The sequence below is a fragment of the Wickerhamomyces ciferrii genome, contig 00020, assembly GCF_000313485.1.
Source record: "Wickerhamomyces ciferrii WGS project CAIF00000000 data, strain NRRL Y-1031 F-60-10, contig 00020, whole genome shotgun sequence".
In the NCBI taxonomy this organism is placed as follows: domain Eukaryota; kingdom Fungi; phylum Ascomycota; class Saccharomycetes; order Phaffomycetales; family Wickerhamomycetaceae; genus Hansenula; species Hansenula ciferrii.
Window position 1 is genome coordinate 254,658 of NW_011887720.1, and position 20,474 is coordinate 275,131.

A 20,474-nucleotide genomic window follows, 5' to 3' on the forward strand; every position below is an offset into this window, starting at 1 on the left:
CTGGTATGGAATGTTGAGCTGTTTGGTCCAATGCTTCCTGAGTTATAATGTATTTCCAACAACAAGTCACTTTCCAATCAAGAACGATCGAATAATTGACTTGCATAACGTGTTGAAGGCTTTTTATGGTTATCTGATTCTTTATCGGTTTTACCAGTTAAGGATAAATTTAGAGTCGTTAGGGAACACACCATACAATACAATTCAATTTAAAATCATCTATATTAATGTACAATAAACTATTTAGTCGAAACAGCATGAAAGTCTGTGCTTTTCATAGCGACTTTTCTATTTCTTCAAATTTACTATTAGCATAATTTTCTAAAGCAACAGCATCCTCATAAACACTTGAACCTTCTTCATTGTAAAATTTAGCATTCGTGAAGATTTTATAAACTGCATCTTTGAATGCTTCAAATGTTTTAATTTTACCTGATTTTATATTCTTTCTGATTGATTCAATAGATACAGGTTGTTGAATTAATTGATAGTAGTCAGGATATAATTTTCTTGATGGTAAGTCAATAAAGTATTCACTTAACAAATGATCATCTTCCTCATCTTTTAATTCTTTAATTTGATTCAAGAACTCATAACCTGGTTCAACAAAAGATGGGACAGCTTTCTTGGCTCTTTTAGCTGGAGTTGCTTCCACTTCTTCTTCAAATTCAGATTCTTCATCTTGGGCTTCCTTCAAATTAGCATTGGATCTTGATCTCTTTGGACGACGTGGTGTATCAACTACTGGCTCTGGTGATGCAGATTCTTCATTTCTCGTGGAGAGTCTCTTTTTCCTCTTTTCTTGAGTACGTCTTTTACGTTCAATGGCAGCTTCAACTGTATCTTCATCGTCATCCATAGCTAATAACCATTGTTCTTCTGTCAAACCATCATCATAGAAAACACGTTTCTTTTCTCTAGTACGACCTAATTCAGCTTCTTCTTGAACCAAATGTTGTGTGATATCTTCTCTGAAGATCTCTGGAAGTTCACCTTCAGTAAGTAATCTTTCTTTATATCCATTCTTTTGTCTTTGTGCCATCTTTTCGGCAGTGATTCTTTCAAGATCCATTTTAGCAAACAATTCTCTTTCATCATCATTTCTTGCTAAAATTTCATTCAATTCATCATCATCTAATTCTTGATTTTCATCCTCATCTTTACTACCTTCATTTTCTAGCAATTTCTTTAAGAACATTTCTTGTTCTTCAGCTGTTGATTTGTTATCGAATTTACCAGCTTGAATAACTTTACCATCAATATCTAATTTTTGTAAAGCTCTTTCCAAGATAACTTCTTCAACGGTATCAGAAGTGATCAATCTTAAAATTCTAACTTCATTCTTCTGACCAATTCTATGAGCACGATCTTGGGCTTGTAAATCTTGATGTGGATTCCAATCTGAATCAAAAATAATAACAGTATCAGCGGATTGTAAATTTAAACCTAAACCACCGGCTCTTGTTGATAACAAGAAACAGAAATATTCCGAATCTGGATTATTAAACACTTTCAACATACCTTGACGGTCATCAGCTTTTGTACTACCATCCAATCTCATATACTTCAATTCTCTCAATCTCAAGAAATCTTCCATGATATCCATAACTTGAGTCATTTGAAAAAACATCAAAATTCTATGACCACTCTTTTTGAATTTTGGTAAAATTCTATCTAATAATTCAAATTTACCTGCAGTTCTCCATAACATATCAGATGAATCACGAGTTGGATTTATAACATTTTCAACTTCTTCAAAAACGAAAGGATGGTTACAAATCTTTCTAAGTTGCATAATTTTGTTGTTCAACCCTTTAATACCAGACTTAGTAGCACCAGTAGCACCCGCACCAACAAATAAAGCATTATGTTTTAACATTTGTTGATATAAAACATATTGTAAACCAGATAATTTACATTTAACAACTTTTTCAACTTTATCTGGCAAATCTTTTTCAACTTCTTTTTTCAAACGACGCAACAAGAATGGTCTTAAAACTTTATGTAATCTTCTAATAACCAATAATGTTTCTTCTTCTGATAATTCCATCTTTTCTTGACCACCTGTATTAGCAAATGGAGTATTGAACCATTCATCAAAAGTACTGACAGAATTGAAAACTTTTGGTAAAACAAAATTCAATAAAGCCCATAATTCTGGTAAATTGTTTTGTAATGGTGTACCAGTCAAAATTAAACGATTTTTAGTATGGTAATAATGTGTTAAAGTTGAAGATAACTTGGATTGTGTGTTTTTCATACGATGACCTTCATCAATGATCATATGAACCCATTTTAATTTAGACAATGTTGGACGATCTTTAATAATATATTCATAAGTAGTTAACAAAACATTGAAATTACCAGTTCTAACTTCATAACCCAAATTCTTACGTTGATTTGGTGTACCTTTATAAACAATTGTTTTCAATGATGGAGCCCATTTTTCAAATTCTAAAGTCCAATTAGTGATTGTGGATAGCGGAACAATAACTAAATAAGGACCTGGTTGCTTTTTGACTTCAATTAAATATGTAATCAAAGATAAAGATTGGATAGTTTTACCCAACCCCATTTCATCTGCTAAAATACCATTCAAATGATTATTGTATAATGAAACCATCCATTGTAAACCCTTCAATTGATATTCTTTTAGTTGACCACCAACCAAAATTGAAGGTTGTTTCGTAACTTCTTCCTTCACTTTATGTGCAACTTCATAATAATCAATCTTTTCTCTATCTTCATCGGTAAATTCTTCAGGTAAGATTTCACCATTTGATAATTTGGATTCTGTTTGTTGTTGTTGGACAGCTTGAGCCAAGGAATCCAAGAATTGATTGGTTTGTCCCAATAAATGTGTAATTCTGGTATCTTTGGTTTGATCCAACAATTTAAGATATGCTTCTTCATCATTGGATTTCAAAGCTTGTAAACGTTGTTTAGCAGTCTTTTCTAATTTCTTACTTTCATCTTTTTCAATTTGTGAATGTAATTGAGAAATAGATCTTGCAAATTGTTGTCTTTTTGCTGACGCTTCAACTCTTTCTGTAATGACCACATTGGCTTTGTTAACAATGTTGTTGATTCTTTGAATGTGACGAGCATGCTCAATTCTTTGTTTCTCTAGCTCTTGTTGTCTTTCTAGTTCCTCAGCAAGTTTGGCTGTTTGTTTTGAAACAACCTTTGGTCTAATATGCAGTGATCTTTGAGCTGACAGTGTAATTGGATGATTTTTCAGATGTTCTTCAGATGTATGAGCTTTGGCACCGATTGAAAATAATAAGTTTTGTCTTAATGATTTTTGTTTTGTTAATAATCTTAAAGATTTTAATTCTAAAAGAGCCCTAATCTTTAAATCATCGGCATGAGGTTGTAGATCATCTGGTGATTGTAAAGTCAACTCGTCGTGTTTGAATGTTCCTAAATTGGCTGGTAATTTCTCCAATTCTGTTATTCTTGATGAGATCTTGGTACTTATCAACTTTTCAGCGTTTGGGTTACCAGCAGCATACAATTTATCAATTTGTTCTGGATTTGTAAACTGATCTTTGATACCTAAATTGTGAACTCTTTCTGCGAACTTGAATGATCTTTCAATCGGCACTAATTCTGAAGCCTTGGATTCTGTTCCTGGTGCTTGAATGTTTAATCTTTGTGATAATCCCTCAGGGAGATCAATATCTTTTGATAATAATTGTAATGTGGTTATTTGATCACACAAAACATTTTGATTATAATCACGAGATTTCTTTTGTGCATCTCTTAATCTCTGTAACTTTGATTTATACTTCTCTTGAGATTGGCTTACTTCAAATAAGACTTTTTCAATGGCTTGTTCTTCTTCTGGATTGTTGTTCAATATATGCAAAGATCTATATCTCAAAACCAACAATTCTAACTCATGTCTAGATTTGGGAAATGGAACATTAAAGCTCGACTTGGGCACATTACTATTACCATTGGTAATAGGAATAGTCGGAGCTGGTGATGATGTTGCAGGAACTGGCGATGTTTGTAAAGACATTTTGAATTAACTTCTTGATGTTTCTTCTCTTTATTTAATTATCAGTATGGGGCGCGTCTTTCAAAATAATAATTGACCGGCAAAAGGTAACAACTATATTAATATTGAAATTGATGTTTGAATTTTTTGTAGAAACGCTACTATTTATCTTTATCGAGTATTCAGACTCTATTGGATTCCTGATGATTTTAGTGCAGAGATTCGAGTACTCAAGTAAGATTATCACTTCTTCTCTTTATGATTCCAAAAAAAAGCTTCAGCAACAAGGGGGCAATTGAACCTTCTGCTATAATAACCTTTGTTTGGCCCTTAATTTTCTCTCCTAAAAGTTGATGTTTTGGCCTTAAGTCGATGAAAAATCTTAGTGAAGATCACTTTCTCGATAATTTGACCGTTGGTTAGTGTTTTTTTGTTTTCGTTAACTTGATGTTTTCGAAATTTCTTTCATCGCTTCACGTTCAAAAAAAAACAGGATTTCGCGGTTTCGCGATTTGGAAGAAAATTGAAAATGTTACGTAATCCGTGTGCTTTTGATTAGTAACACATATAACTAGGCAACAGATTCTGAGCTACAAGTTGAGATAAGAGTTTATATTCATGCATTAATCATAATTTACTACTCTTCCATGGCAACAATGTTGAAGTGAGAGTCAACTTTAGCTAACTTGACAGTATTGGCCAAAAACTTAGTAGATAACATAGCTTTTAATGTTGGCACCAATAATTTTAATTCAGTTTCAACAGTTCTGGTAACCTTCATATGTGCTTCAGGTAAAATCAAATAATTATCAGCTTCTACCCAATAAAATCTAGGATTTTTCACCAGTGGACTTTCTTTCATGATGGGAATCACCGTTTCTTCTAGTTCTGGTCTTGTAACACCAGGGATACAATCTTGAATTATGATTGCATTATGATCAAACTGTTCCTGTTCTGAAACCTCAGGCGTAACACTTTTTGATGTTTTTGCAGTTTCTTTCAAATGATTTTCATAAATTTCTAATGATTTCTCCAATGACAATGGTGAAGTGATAGAATCATCGCGTTTCATAATGAACACGCTTCTTCTTGGATCTGGGTCTTGCGATTCCGAAAATAACTTGTAAGCATCTGAAATTTCATGAATAAAAAGACGTTGTTCTTTTCTCATAGGCTTGAAATGATAACTGTTCTCTGTTGACTTCATGAATCTTTTGATAGTATCTTCAATGTTTGAACACCACCTAGTTTGTAACTTGTAAGTTTTAAGAGTTCCTGGTGTATACGGCAAATCTTCAACCTTGATTCTAGGCTCAACACTTAATTTTGATACACCAAAAGCAGCCTCTAATTGTTCTTGTCTTTCTTGAACAATACAAGAAACATCACATTCTAGAGTGGTTCCTTCACAACTTGTCTTTGATGAATTAGCACCACATGGGATATCTTTCTTTAACCTTCCACATTTACAAGTCAATTTAACCATTTGGTTACATATTCCTGTATCATTACATCTTGATGGGAAATGACATGGTGATCTATCAACATGTGAACAATATTTTTTCTTTTTCCCACAGATAGAACGACAAATACATTCACCACTATGACAATTTGAAATACAATGATGTTTACAAGGTAAAATTTTCCCACATCTTTCAGCACAAAATACTTCAGTTTGATAACACATAGCTTTCAGTTTATTTTTACCACAATTACACCATTTTTCAACAGTTTTGGTACATCTTGAACATGGAACATCATCTGGATGACAATTATGAGGCATTTGTTGATGACCACATGGTAATTCCCTCATACATTGTGAATAACATTGAGGTAGTTGTGTACCACAACGAACAGGTGCCATGACAACAGTTTGACCACAATGACAAATCAAATCATCGTTTGAAGATTCAAGACATGGTGGACAAGGACCAGTATGACAAGTTTGTTGACACAAATGATCAGGATTACCGCATGTTAACTTTTTGTTACATATCTGTAAGCATATATGAGACGCTTCAATGTTAAATGCTTCATTATCTCTGTTACCACGATTATTTGTTGAAATTGTATTATGTCTAATACCTTTTTTCCTCAATCTTTCACGATTCATTGCCTCTTTTTCATCTTGACAACATATCTTATTACATCTATGACGACGACACGATAACAATGAAGTACATTTTCTTGAACATGTTGGCTTAGAAAATTCCATTAAAAATTTACATGGACTAATAAAAGTATTGAACCCACATTGACAATCTGATTTGATATTTTCATAACATGGTGAACATTCACCTTGATGACAAACCCATTTACACTTGTGACCACAAGCTAATGTTTTACCACAAATTTTTTCACAAGTTGGAATAGGATCTGTACATGAACTTCTATTGGTACCTTCATTTAAATCTTCAATTAATGTTTGACCACAAGGACAATTTTTGATAATATCAGGACTTAAAGGACAATGTGCAGCTTTCCTCTTAACACTTTGACAGGATTTGAGCTCTGAATGATTACCACAATCATAAGTGATTTCTGAGGATACAGAACATTGAAAATTACCAATCCAATTATCATCTTTAGTTTTACCAAAACTTTTCCTTGGTTGTTTGGAATGACATTTTATATTATCAGTTGTATTACCACAGTAACATTTACTTTCAATGAATCGTTCACATTTACCACAAAGTCCGTCATGACAGGTCTTACCACATCTATGTATTTCACAAGGCAACAATTCTTCACAGATATCTTCACATTGCCAACCATCTAAATATGGAGTCATAACACAGGGCCATTGATTATCATGATTACCACAGCGACATTTCATAATTGGACCAAGTGCATTACATTCAGCATGTGGACCTGGGTGACATGGAAGTGGACATTTGTGAATACATCCATTTAATGGAACACCGCAACTTTGACCACAACTACCAGGATTTAGAGGATTGTTTGGAGGATGTAAAGTTTTTTTACACCAACATTTATGTTGGAATTTTTGCTTTCTATGTTTTGAGTTACAAGCTGGACATTTCCAATTCCCTTCAACATCAGTTGAAGATCCCTTTTTAGACCAACTTTCAATACATGACATATGATAAACTCTGTAACAATCACCACAAGACCAAAATTTACCACCAGGACCCACTTCACAGGTACAAATTAAACAAATATATGTCTCATCTTTGATTTCATTCAAGATGGTGGTGGCAAGATCATATTCTTGATCTGGTTCGTCGTCACTTGAGTCATCATCATCAGAATCAGAATCAGACGTTGTGAAGTCCGAATCTTGTAAACTAGGCTCGATTTCAGAAGGAGTTTCAGGACTCTGTGAGTGAATCTCCTGGATTCCTGGTTCTATTTCACCATCACCTATACCTCTCGCGGGAATTTCCTCCATTTTAGCAGCTCTAAGCCCTTGAGTTTCAAAAAAGCGATGGCAAAAGGTATGAAAAGATAAGATCAAAAGATTTTATATAAAGAAACGCAAGACATCCGAACACCAAATACACAGCTATTATTTTCGCGACTGGAGAAGACTAATAAAGTCGGCTTTCAAAAGGAGATTTGTTGACTATTGTAATATTGTAATAGTACACTTGTTCTGAAACAAATTTTTAATTATTGAAGGAACTACTGTGGCAATGAGAGGAACACTTATGAGACTAGCACATGATCCATTTGCTAAAAGGTAAGTGAAAACAGTTGGTCAATTTGTACAATAGTATGCTAACCCCACTGAAAATAGAGAAGCATGGAGATATCAAGGTCAATTTACAAGAGCTAATAGATATGGAAATATTTGGCCAGGTTTTTTCTGGGGATTCGGTGCCTTTTTGGTAGTAACAGCTGTTGAGAATGTGTTTTTCAAAGATGATTCACATCATGGACACGAAGAAGAAAGTCATCATTAATTGCTGGTGGTGATACGAAATAAAACCGTTATACAAATTGTTATAATTATTTATTCATCTATTTATTTATTTATTCGACTCCCTTGGAATCGTTATTATTTATTAATATTTATATTTTAAATCATATATTAATGGTGAAAACCAATTATCATTAAATTCGGAAGCTTTTTGCCGTAGACCAGTCAACTGCTAATTAAATTATGAAAACTATAAGCCTCTCGCATCATATATAATTATTTCGACAGTCAAATCAGATAACTGATTGATTCATCCAGTATTAATATATCCAAACTTTAATAATTGATCATGGTTGTTAAATATGGCATCATGTATTGATATACGAGAAACGTTCTCGCGTTTGAAATATAACTGGTGTGTTTTGATGGGATAAATAGAAATTCAGACTGCATGAGGTAAGGTAGGTGAAAATAATTTTTCCACAGTTAGAACTTAGGATAATTTGGGCTAAGTTTCAAAATAAAAGAATATTAACTCTTTTGTATCTCTTTCGTGTGATCTGGGAAGCTCAAGGTTAATTCCATCACAAGTATCTGATCTCATAAGCTCCATATCCTCACTTCGTGAAGTTCAAGTCTTATCGTGATAGTACGTACTGAAAAAAAATTTAACACGCATCAAAAATGACTAGTGCTCTCATAATCAAAGAAGAAGTCATAATACCCTCTGAATTCTCCTTTTTTGATCAATTTCAAGACTTGGTTCCTTCAAGACCAGTTGAACATCTTGGTAAATTGGATTTAACATTTGAAGGTAGGTTACCAGATCCAGGTTTAGTCATTTTAGAAGATGGTGGTGAGATCGGATGTGGAGGTAAAGTTTGGGTAGCTGGTGAATTATTATCTAAATATGTGCTTGATAAAGGATTGTACAATAAGAAGAAAGTGATTGAAATTGGAAGTGGGACAGGACTTGTTGGATTAACTCTTGGTTTGAGTGAAAACAGAGATAAAGATATGGAAATTTTCATCACGGATATTGAGTAAGATAAACCACTGTTGATAACACATATCCCAAAACTTTTACTAATAAAGAAACTAGTGAATTGGTTCCATTAATGGGAAAAAATATTCAGATCAATAATCTTCAAGACACTGTGATTGCCAAATCATTACCTTGGTGAGTATAAATCATTTAACTTTATAATACGGAATTATATCTAACAGAATACAATAGGGGAGATGAACTTCCAGAATTTGCACAAAAAGATGTTGATGTTATATTAGCAGCCGATTGTGTCTATTCAGAAAAAGCATTTACATTGTTAGAAAAAACACTTATAGACGTTACCAATAAAGATACTTTAGTTCTGATGAGTTATAGAAAAAGAAGAAAAGCAGATTCGAGGTTTTTCCGAAAGATTAGAAAAAGTTTTGATGTTATTGATGTTACAGATTTTGATGATTACGAAATGTATTTAAAACAAGGTGTTCATTTGTTTCAATTAATCAAGAAATGAATATGGGCCCTTCAAATTTATGAGCTTTATGATTCCAAATTATATTTAACGATTTTATGAATACTGAAATACATAGATGAAACTACATATATACGAAAATTAATAAATGCACTAAAAGATATTAAAATTATATACAGATTTTCTTCATAACTATGTATCAAATTTGAAATTTCAATTTTTGGTGGTGGTAGTTGTTGGTTTACCTTCGGTGGTTGATTCACCACTCCAAGCTGCTTGTGGACTGACGTTCTTAGCTTCCATAAGTTGAGTACCTTCAACTGCATCTTGTTTCCATTTATCAATAACAGCTTGTTCTTTTTCAACACCAGATTCGAATAGACTGAGGTCATAACCAGCACCAAACATTTCATTTTGTTCTTTAGCCACTTGTTCTTCAATTTGTAATTGTATTCTAACTCTATAATATTCATGTCTAGCTGTATCATATGCTTTTTTGAAATCTAAACCTTTAGTGTTATTTAATAGGTATAGTGTTCTTTGTACCACACTTTCACCATCTAATGGTTTATTTATTTGAATAATTGAAGACCAATCTTGATTTTTGATATCTTCACCTGTATTTTCTAATAAGATTCTTGGTCTAGCTAATTCCCATGGATGTTGTTCATAGAATAATTGTCTTAGTTGATCCTCCACGAATTTCAACTTTGGTATATTATATACATCTCTTTTTTGCTCATGATGACTTGTCTTATATAGTTTTGTTTTTCTCCCATTGAAATTGATATCTCCCTTCTTTGGTGGAGTAACAACTTTCTCTTTAATTGGATGTTCAAATCTTGGTTGACGAATGAAATTTTTGATTGGTGGAGTTTGACCAACAACGTTGTACCATGCCGGTTGTTTGTCCACAAGACCCGCTCTTAAATATTCAGAGGTCTTCTCTAGCACATTAACAGCCCTTGTTTGAGGTTTCATTATGTTGAGTCTGACTGTGTTATTTACCTTTTGAATTACTATCAAATCAAAATCTCTATATACTTTTTCACTTTTTTCAACACTTTTTTCTGATGAGCGCGAAAAACCTTTTGATTAAACAAATGCTTAGTCAGTGCTTAGTCATGATCTTCATAAAGTATCACCATTTCCTTCACCACTTTTAATTTGAATCCATTGATTTATTCGGATTTTGATACAATTTTTTTTATTTCTGGGTATTCACCACTACAAAGGATCAGGAACCTCATGCTATGACAAGTTTAGGACTTCGGGTTATCGACTTGCTACAAAAACCAGCAACTTACGAATCATTTCAACATTTATGCCAACGCTTCAAGACTAGAATCTATCTCCCCAAATTCAATAAGGCACAAGAAGTTGGTGAAAACCAAACAAATATAAGAAATCAAAGACTATCTGTTCCAAGGAAATCATGCTTGAAGACAACATATGTCAACTTGTTAAGAAATCTTTATCCTCTGGAACATGTTAATCATGAAAAGCTTTACAATGCTTATAGTTCATTGCCTTCTCCACAACCATTACATGTGCAACCACAACATTTGGAACAACTCATGGATCAATTTGTTAACTCGGGAGGTAATTTCAGAGGTAGAAATGCAAGGTTTTTAACGGATATCATCTCTGATTTAGCTAATTGCGGTATGAAGCTTTCAATAAGAGAAATTAATAATTATTTGTACTTGATGAATTATAATCAAGATACTGATCTAACTATTGTTAAAGGTAGTTATCACTCAATTTTAGATATGGGTGAGTTTAACATGAGTACTTTCAATACATTTTTAAAAATAGGGATTGATAAACAAGATGAAGGCTTTATGAGTCAAATTCTGGATGATATTGTTTCCAACAATTTTAAATTTGATCGCTTCACATATGATATGTTGATGAGATATGCAGGTTCTTGTGGAGACTATGAGCGATGCTTGGTTTTCTTTGAAATGTTCTTGGATGAAGGCCATATTCTTGATATTTCAATGATAAATACTGTGATTACTGTTCTTTTGGAAAACAATCAAATTCAAGAGGCAACTGAGATTGTTGATTTAATTTTCAAGAAACCTGAAATAAACAACACGTTTAATATTCTTGAATCTAATTTTTCAAATTCAACACATGAAAGGCGGATTAATGCCCAAGAATTGACGTTCTTGGATTTTCATAAAATACAAACCCCAAATGAACTACTATTCAAGCCTGTACCGACTTTATCAACTTTTCAGCCTTTGATAAAGTATTTCACAACAGCTGAACATTTTAATCTATCTAAAATCTTCAAGTGTTTGGAAGAAATGAATGATTTAAAAATTGCTATTCCTCAAAGTATTTACATCAATATTTTCAATAGCTTGAAAGAGCAAGATATCAAGGATCTTCAATATTTGAAATTTATTCTTAATTTCATGATGAATGAGACAAATCTCAAGTTCAATAGTCCATTATTTGATTCCATAATTGATACATTTTTGAAGCATTCAGGGTATCAGAACAAATTGATAAATGGTATTGAAAATCAATGGTTGACCCTGAAACAAAACATGAGAGGTACACCTTATTCAAGAAGATCTGAAGAGATTGAAGAATTCAGTACAGAATCTATCAACAAGTTGCTCATGTTTTACGAACCGAGAGACCAGCAAATTTTGTCCTAAGTAATGATGCTAATGACGCTAAATATTTTTTATTTAACCGTCTGTAAAATTCCTTATATTTATTTTATTTAAAATTTATTTATTATATTTATTTATTATATTTATTTATTATATATCTTTTTATTATATTTATTTAAATCGTTACGTGTTTATGTACCTATAACTAATTATTTATTTTATACGTAGAGGTTCGAAAATAATTACATATATATACATAGTATTCCGAATACGGTAAGGTTATGAATACGCTGTTCCGAGATCGTTTTTGACATCTTTTGAAAAAAACAACAAGTAATTGTACAAGCGTGTTAAATGATCTTGTGATCAAGAACTATTAAATTCAACTACACACAAACAATATCACAATCACAATGGTATGTCTAAATGACGTTATGCTCTAAATGGTGCATAGTGACTAACTTATTATCATAGTCAGCATTATTCAACTTCACAGCTTTGATACAAGTGATATTATTGCTAATATGTTCTTGTACATATATTCACACAAATTGGCCAAGTCTACTAGATCGTAATCATCATGGGTATGTTACATAATGATTTGTTGTTGATTTTAATTACTAATATTTTTTTATTTCAGTTTGTTGGGTGTCTTTTGGAAAGCTGCTAGAGTTGGTGAAAGAGCTAGTCCTTATGTTTCTTTAGCATTAATTTACATGGCTATAAATCAATTACGCTCTTGAATTTGATTGAAAGGTGATTGATGAAATTCATTTTTGTACATTAAAACATAAACAATAGACTTCAGAAAAGTATCAGCTGGTTTTGATGAAATGATAGTGTTGAAATTTTATATACTATCATAATTTTTGAGGATTTATCAATAAATCGGAACAAATCAATAAGTGGCATTTCAATTAGGCTTAAAATAGCATATAATATTTATATCCCAATCAATGAACTTCAATTTTACGAATCTGAAACAAAATAACCAGTTGTATAATGATGTATCTCTAATGTTGTACTTACTACTCAGGTAGTTGAACTGTACTGATTTGTCCCCTGTCAAGAGAACTCAGTTTAATTCAGTCGGATAATCAATATCGTATCAAAATGCTTGAGCAAACAAAGCATCTTTGAACTGAAAACTTGAAACTATCTACTAGTAACTAGCTACTATTCACTTAGAGGTTGCCTATTGATTGGTAACACATACTACAGTACTACAGTCTACAACTTCAAATATCGTTCGTTTCAAACCAGGCATATCCCGCAACTTTCATAAACTAGAGATTGGACAAAGCTACTGAAAGGACAAATCCTATTTACAAAATTCTTCTGTCTTCCGCCTTATTATACTTCTTTTCCAAGATCATCAAATCTTTGATGAAGGGAAATACCCGATATTATTTAATTCATAGCTAACCCATGGGGATCCTGGTGTTGAACAATATTATATTAATGGTCCTGACCTCTAAATCTATACGAACTTCTCGGCGAGATTCATCATATTTCTATACAAATATGGTTTTACCTTTCCAGAGTAGCAGTCTTTTAAGTTGTTCTATATATTAATTTCACAAATTTTAATTGTAGATCTCGAAAATCGTTAGTGATTTTTAAACAAGATATGCCAGGTACCTGAAGCTTATATGGGTTCACATACGAGCTAATGATACTGATTTTCGATTTTCATATTGCTGTTTCTAGCAATCTACAAATCTCTATACTGTTCTTTGATTGAATCTAATTAAAGCTGGCTGTCTTTAGTATAAACTTTAAAGGGCTAGATTTGTATGTACTGCCAATTATATAACAATAAATAGAGGTTATGATTTATGAATGATTAGCTCTGTCAATCCTCAAAGTTGACGTCGCTGCAGGGGAACATTATACGTTTAATCATTAGTACCATATACCAGTACGACCGGCCTGCGCTTGAAGCTTCAAGTTTAAGGTTTTACACTTTGATGTAGTTCAGCACGTATGCATATCTGATAACATTATAACAATTAATATTTGGAGACGTCGACTCAGATCTTATATATATTATATTCTCGGTTCTAATTGAGTGCTTTTGACAGTGCTTTTGACGCGTCAAGCACTAGCTAGCTTGCATATATATATAAGTTAGCCCAATATTGTGAGTTCCAGTGGATAATTTTGATTTTAATTAAATGTCTTCGAATTATGATATCTGAGTCCTGGCTGTTGCTTCATAGTTTCATAATAATGATTGATATATAACACTATTATATATACGTGATCGGCAACTCATATATCGCTAGGCCGCCCGTCATAACTATATACATATTTATATATTTAAATTCTAGCTGCTAGTCGAAATTTATAGTACTAGCGCGCCGCACATGCGCGTATATAATATTTTCGGGTATATACCTTAAAAGGGTACGTCTAGTTAACTCTCCATGGCCTATAGCGTATAATATAGTAGGGTACGAATCACGATCCATGGCCAATACTATAAGCAATATAACGCGTACGACGTCCAGTTGTTGATTTCAATTGCTTTCAATTGAATTTGTCCAGCAATGCTAAGAACATATCAAAATAATTACTGGGTTTAATCCAACTTCCCGAAAGTTTATGAGAGTAATTAATATATGCTTTCGATATAATACTTCAACATCGCAGGCTAGCTACTAGTTTGTCTTAAATTTTAATTGTCATGGAATTTCATGGGGTGTGGTACGCAGAATTGATCCATGCATAAATTATACCCCGGCCCACAACTTCGTATCCTGGCCATGAACGATTGTCTGAGTTTTTGGACGTATAAGTTATAACCTTAACTTCAAAGGCAAAGTACTTGTTGGGTACTACAGCTGGAAACAACTCAGTGGGGAGATACTATAATTAGTTTCGGGTTCTAACTTATAATTCTTTTCCATTCTAAATGATTCTCCGATAAAGTCTCACATGGTATCCGCATGTACAAATAGACAGACAAGCTGTCACAAGCTTGTTACACTTGAGAATGACATGATAATTTCGAAAAAAGATCTGTCAAACCCATCAACTCGGCCTATCAGTTATATTATTGTACCGTGTACGGAAGTGTTCGACATGATGTACAAGTTACTATTGAACGATCCATTATGATCCAGTAGCATATATATCAGGTAATTGTAATTTGTTACGTTGTTTCAATTGACGTGGGCCTCTTGGTCAATCTAGCGATATAACGTGTTATATAGCACGTCTTAAATTATAGTTGTACGACTAATTATATATTACTATATGTACAATATATATATATAACCTGCTCTAATTGGACCATGGCTGCTTGGTCATGATCATTAAATTGAAGTCGACGTCGTTCTGGTAGCTGATCAAGAATTCAACTTTGTAAATATATTAAGGGTATCGAATTACGAAGCACCTGGAGCCTGGTGCCCACAATTTTCTATTGCGCTTAAATATAATAAAGTTTTGTCCAATTCCTATAAGTGTATGTGTAGTATATTATACGTTACAACAAATTCATATATATGTACCTACGTCCTATCTTATTGAAACTGACTAAATATTACAAATAATATCATTGTACTATAACAATTTGTTGAGACAGCGTAAAATTAGAGATCGGACCAAAACTACGATGTTTTTGATTGAGCTGTAGGTTTCTGCAGAATTTGACAAGTGACAGTTTCACGATTTAAAGTTAAACACGCGATAATTTATGATCAAAAAAGTACTAAAATTAATTCATAGAAATCATGATGTACTATAATTCAACTTTATAAGTTTAGCTTTATAATTTTAACTTTAATTATATGTAAACTCGGCTTCGGGCATGATCAATTAATACTTCGGCTCTTTGACCTTCCATTATATGACTATATAATATATTATACAAACTACGTACATGATCCCTAGCTACTTATAATAATTACCTAGCAATGTGTGTGTATAAACACAGATTTATAACTTATATTATCGAGGTCATGGTCGACTACAAGGCCAATTATAATTATATGTTGACGTTTGTACCACGGACATCAGATATTATCGATTAACTAAAGTTAATTACCGGTGGCCCTAGTGTTTGAGTAATTCAACAATTAATTTGTATACCAATATTATATCGATCAGAATACCCCTCCTAGAGCAGTTAATAGGTAAAAACACAGTCTACGTCGTGTAGATATAAGCTGCAAGTCGACTTTTATAATTAATATTTAAAATTATAACTCATTCGAAACGTTTACGTTCGAGATTCATATAACTAATATGGCCCGTATAATGATTTTCGGATAAATGATTATTTTAGTATATATGACCGGACTTGTGATATGTTAAACTGCTTAATTAATATTGAAGGCTCATCATGATATTAATGTCCAAGTTATTATAATTACCTTAAATTCCTATATTCTCGGAGGTTTCAGGCTTTTTGTAGTATATCACATCTGTAGATTGTGTTAAACAGCATTCCGGAAATATACTGGCTGCACGTATATAACGTACAACATCTAAATTGTAATACTATCTTTTAAGGATCGAGCTGGAGGTTGCAACTCCGATTATATCCAACTACCTTTGGAAGTCTATGGAATCTACTCTTATATGCTAAGCGTTTAAATCATACATCGTATTATAGTTTAATATAACTCAACTTTGGTGTTTGCGAGACATATGGCTTTATGTATAGCCATAACGTTGAAAATTGAAGTCTATCAAGTTATATACTTGTGCACATGAGTAATTAATTGGTCGATATATACAGCAGCTATACGATTATAGTACTCTAATCTATACTTAAAAGAATTGAAGGCCAGGACTAATCTAAACATAATCAAACATGATAATAAATTGATGGGATGAAAGTCTTATATACTACGATTACTAGTAGCTAGGTAGCGTAGGACATAAGGACATAACGTAAGTAGTTTAACTTCCCAAATGTTCCGGTAGAACAATTAGTGTACCTACGTTCCTTGACTTCACTACTCACTACTCACGTTCGGTTTGTTCACTCAATCATGTACCGTGTATTAAAATCATTTTAGCTTTTGCTGCCTCGAAAAAATATCGCTTCACGCTTCCACAAAGTTTACTCTATTCGGAAACGTCAGTTAAAATTTGACAGCTGCCTCGAAAAGCCTTTGAAGTTTGAAATTTTGAACTCGGAATCTGGAGTTAAAATAATCCTCGTAAATTCCACGCTACACATTTGACAGATGACCGGAGACATCGATCGACAGATCACTTACTACTTGTCTAGTACACCTCTATAAAGAAGAATCCTAGATTAACTACACTAATATCAATAAAAAAGTATCCGCGATTCCCATTATCCATTAGCCATAATCATATAAAGAAGTATATAAAACAAGAGTTGAAAGTGCATAATTTGAATAATATAAATAATATAAATATATTATACTATAGTCAGTTATAGCAAGTCATTAAAAGAGAATTAAACCGTTTTTAGCAAATGATTTTATAAATTGATTTGTTTGTACAGATGCGATTGTGATTCTGATCTGTTCATTAAAATGTCATAGCAATATTTTGATCATTTTCTTTCAACTTCTTCAAAATATTGATTTTACGTCTTCTAGCATTGATGAACCAATTATCTAATTGTTGAATAGTCAATCTAGTCTTCATTAGCAATTCATATTTTTCTCTTGAATTTGGATAAGGTCTATCAAGATGATCACTTAACCAGTTTAATAGTATTAAAGTAGTTTGTCTTGGTAAATTTTGTCTCTTCTTTCTTATGCTCAATCTATCCTTTTGTGATGATGAAGCGTAATCATTTGATAAAATTGGTGAAGTAGTATCTGAGCGAGATTCAATAAAATGGTTATGAAACTGTGGTAATGAAGGTAATTGAGATGGAGATTGTTGTTGTGAATGAGCTTGAGATGGTTGTTGTGAATAATGTGGTGAAGGTAAATGTTGAAATTGTGGTTGATATGAATATGCTTGTTGAGGGTGGGTTGGTAAATGGTTATAATGTGGTAAGTTTGGTGGTGTTTGTTGACGTAATTGTTGTTCTGGTGTATTAGAAATTGGTGATATTGGGTTTGAAAATGGTGGTGATTGATATGTATTTGGTTGTGGTTGATATAATGGTTGTGGGTGTTGTACATGTATTTGTTGAGGTTGTTGAAATGTGGTAGTAGCAGGTCTTGATGGAGCTTGTTGTGGTGATGTTGACTTTAGCAATTCTCTAATTGGAGGTAATGAAAATTGTGGAACTTGTGGTAAATTGTTTTGCTGTTGTTCTGATTGAAATCTAGCAGCTGGGACTGGTAGCATTATAGAAGGTGTTGTAGACATGTTGTGTTTATGTGATGTATAAATAATGAACGATAGATGTCAATGACAAATTTTGAATGTAACAAATGAATATAAGCTTATTGTTGAAAATATCGAAAAAGCGGTTACTTTGATATATTTATATATACCAGGCTCTAACTTCTTCGGTCCAATCTTACAATCCTAAAAAATACATCACTACTTTACAGATTCAACTTTTGAAACCCGATAAATTTAGCCATCAAAAGTTTTAAAGATGCATACAAAAAAAGCGGAAGTTGACTAATGCTTCTTTCTTTTGACATGAGGCATACATGTTATGCATGAACACGTCTCGGGAGTCGGGTTTGTCGATTTGTCCCTTAGGTTTGTCCATAGATTTGTCTCTGTAAAGCTGAAACAATACACGCCAGCAAAAAAAGGTTTCAACCGCTTAAAACTTTGAAGAGACATGGAAAATTTGTCCTCCTCTTAAATAATTACCTGCGAAGATTTTCGGGACAAAGACAACCCAGTTAGCCTCAGGCCTATATATAATCCTATACCCTATAGGGCTTACCGCTTAAGTTTTAACTACCGTATCAAGCTGAAACCTGAAAGCCCAACTAATTCTAAGCTGCCCAGATCAGGCAAAAAAAAAATTGTACTCTGGTGAGCTCGTGAATCCTGATCTGCTTAAATTCCTGAAGTAACTAAAATCTAGTAGTGTCATATAAATGCATGTTGTTCCGCCTGGTGCACTTCAAGAAACTTTACTCTCCAGTGTCCACCAGAAGTGCTAAATAGTTATATAGTATAAGGCACTGCTAACAGGCTCCATGTCACATTTAAGGCTAGAACAGCAGAAAGTTAGATCGTCTTTGAATTCAACAGGACGTATACCCAAATTGATAACAGAGATCCTATACAGCGGTTGACCCCCAAGTCTCATTATAAGCAATTACTTTGCCAAAGTCACTCCTCACACTGGCCAGTGGTGGCTGCTTTAACAATTTCTTGGTCATTCAAAGAGTCAAATTAATTAGTCAAGGATTGTAAATTGTAATTTGTCTTTTCCGCCGGCGCTAAGTTCTAACAGCTAGTCTGTTTCAATTTTCAAGTAGCGGCTCGCGAAGCACAGACGTATAAGAGATTTCTGATATCTGCGAGCTTAAACGCTTACCTAACATATTTAGGGGTTTCATATGTGTATTAAGTTTTAACCTTGCATGGAATCCCAGTTTTCTGTTATTCTCGGTTTTTAGTGGAGAGCTAAACTGTAGCTTTGTAACATTGCATAGGTACTGCGGGTACGTTACAACATTCACGTATACGGTAAACTTTTCCAGGCCGGCTGTCAATTTATCATGCAAACGTTATAACTTATAACTTATAACTTATGAATCCATGATTGTTCAAAATGCATTATAGTCTATAGTTTATATAGCTGTCTATAATAAGTTTTAAAAAACTAAAGTGCCTAACAGCTTGTCAATGTCAAAGGTTGATAGTATAGTAAACTGTAGATTAGTGGCACTACTAGGCTCTAGCTTGTACTTACTTGTTAGTAGTTACTAGCTAGACGTACTTACAACTTACTAGTAATTAGCATATTGCAAGTTGCAACTCGTACCTTTGATGTTTTCATTGACTTGTACTCGATATTAAAGCTGCCAGTAATTATCAGTAATTCTAATTGTATTAGCTTTGTCTAATTGTTCCCGACTCATGAGTCATGATTAATATACAATAGTAAGCTGTGGGAAGTTGGAACAGACTCCAGAGTCCAGAGCTTGGTTCACGTAACTTTTTATAGCTGCTATGTAGTACTGGTCCACTTCATCAATATATCTCGTCAGATCTGTGCGCCTATAAAAGCTGACAGGTTCGAATGAAACGGGATATTCCAAGATCGATCGTCAGGATTAAAAAACACAAGAGATCAAAATATATATAATCGAACGTATACAATTGTTTTCAAATAAATTAAACTCATGGTTCCCTAGTTAATATTAATTAAACTAGATAATTCATGGTCAGCTTATCAGGTCTTCCATGCATGGTATGAAAATTAGGAGTGGCATCTATATGGTATTATCAATTAGTTGAAATGAAATCTGAACACTGTACTTCTTTTTAACCTATAGCAATAGCTAAAATAAACGTTGGTGAACAGCGAAATAATGAAATGTAGGACT

At 33.0% G+C, this 20,474-nt stretch overlaps 6 protein-coding genes across 6 annotated transcripts; 2 read left to right on the forward strand and 4 right to left on the reverse strand.

The window, feature by feature from the left end:
- Positions 1–274: 274 nt before the first annotated feature.
- STH1 (RSC chromatin remodeling complex ATPase subunit STH1) lies at positions 275–4,027 on the reverse strand (the record flags this gene model as incomplete). Its single annotated transcript, XM_011278447.1, has 1 exon — positions 275–4,027. The coding sequence occupies one exon, from the start codon at positions 4,025–4,027 to the stop codon at positions 275–277; it is 3,753 nt and encodes a 1,250-aa protein (XP_011276749.1).
- A 616-nt stretch (positions 4,028–4,643) lies between these two features.
- Positions 4,644–7,418, reverse strand: FAP1 (Fap1p; the record flags this gene model as incomplete). The annotated part of the gene is made up of 1 exon (XM_011278448.1): positions 4,644–7,418. The coding sequence occupies one exon, from the start codon at positions 7,416–7,418 to the stop codon at positions 4,644–4,646; it is 2,775 nt and encodes a 924-aa protein (XP_011276750.1).
- Positions 7,419–8,573: 1,155 nt separating this feature from the next.
- On the forward strand, positions 8,574–8,936 carry EFM6 (putative protein-lysine N-methyltransferase; the record flags this gene model as incomplete). The annotated part of the gene is made up of 1 exon (XM_011278449.1): positions 8,574–8,936. One exon carries the CDS (start codon positions 8,574–8,576, stop codon positions 8,934–8,936), a length of 363 nt encoding a protein of 120 aa, XP_011276751.1.
- Positions 8,937–9,580: 644 nt separating this feature from the next.
- On the reverse strand, positions 9,581–10,348 carry RSM25 (mitochondrial 37S ribosomal protein mS23; the record flags this gene model as incomplete). Its single annotated transcript, XM_011278450.1, has 1 exon — positions 9,581–10,348. One exon carries the CDS (start codon positions 10,346–10,348, stop codon positions 9,581–9,583), a length of 768 nt encoding a protein of 255 aa, XP_011276752.1.
- Positions 10,349–10,620: 272 nt separating this feature from the next.
- BN7_1043 (Pentatricopeptide repeat-containing protein) lies at positions 10,621–12,045 on the forward strand (the record flags this gene model as incomplete). Its single annotated transcript, XM_011278451.1, has 1 exon — positions 10,621–12,045. One exon carries the CDS (start codon positions 10,621–10,623, stop codon positions 12,043–12,045), a length of 1,425 nt encoding a protein of 474 aa, XP_011276753.1.
- A 5,475-nt stretch (positions 12,046–17,520) lies between these two features.
- Positions 17,521–18,318, reverse strand: BN7_1044 (Homeobox protein Hox-A11a; the record flags this gene model as incomplete). Its single annotated transcript, XM_011278452.1, has 1 exon — positions 17,521–18,318. The coding sequence occupies one exon, from the start codon at positions 18,316–18,318 to the stop codon at positions 17,521–17,523; it is 798 nt and encodes a 265-aa protein (XP_011276754.1).
- Between the last annotated feature and the right edge of the window lie 2,156 nt (positions 18,319–20,474).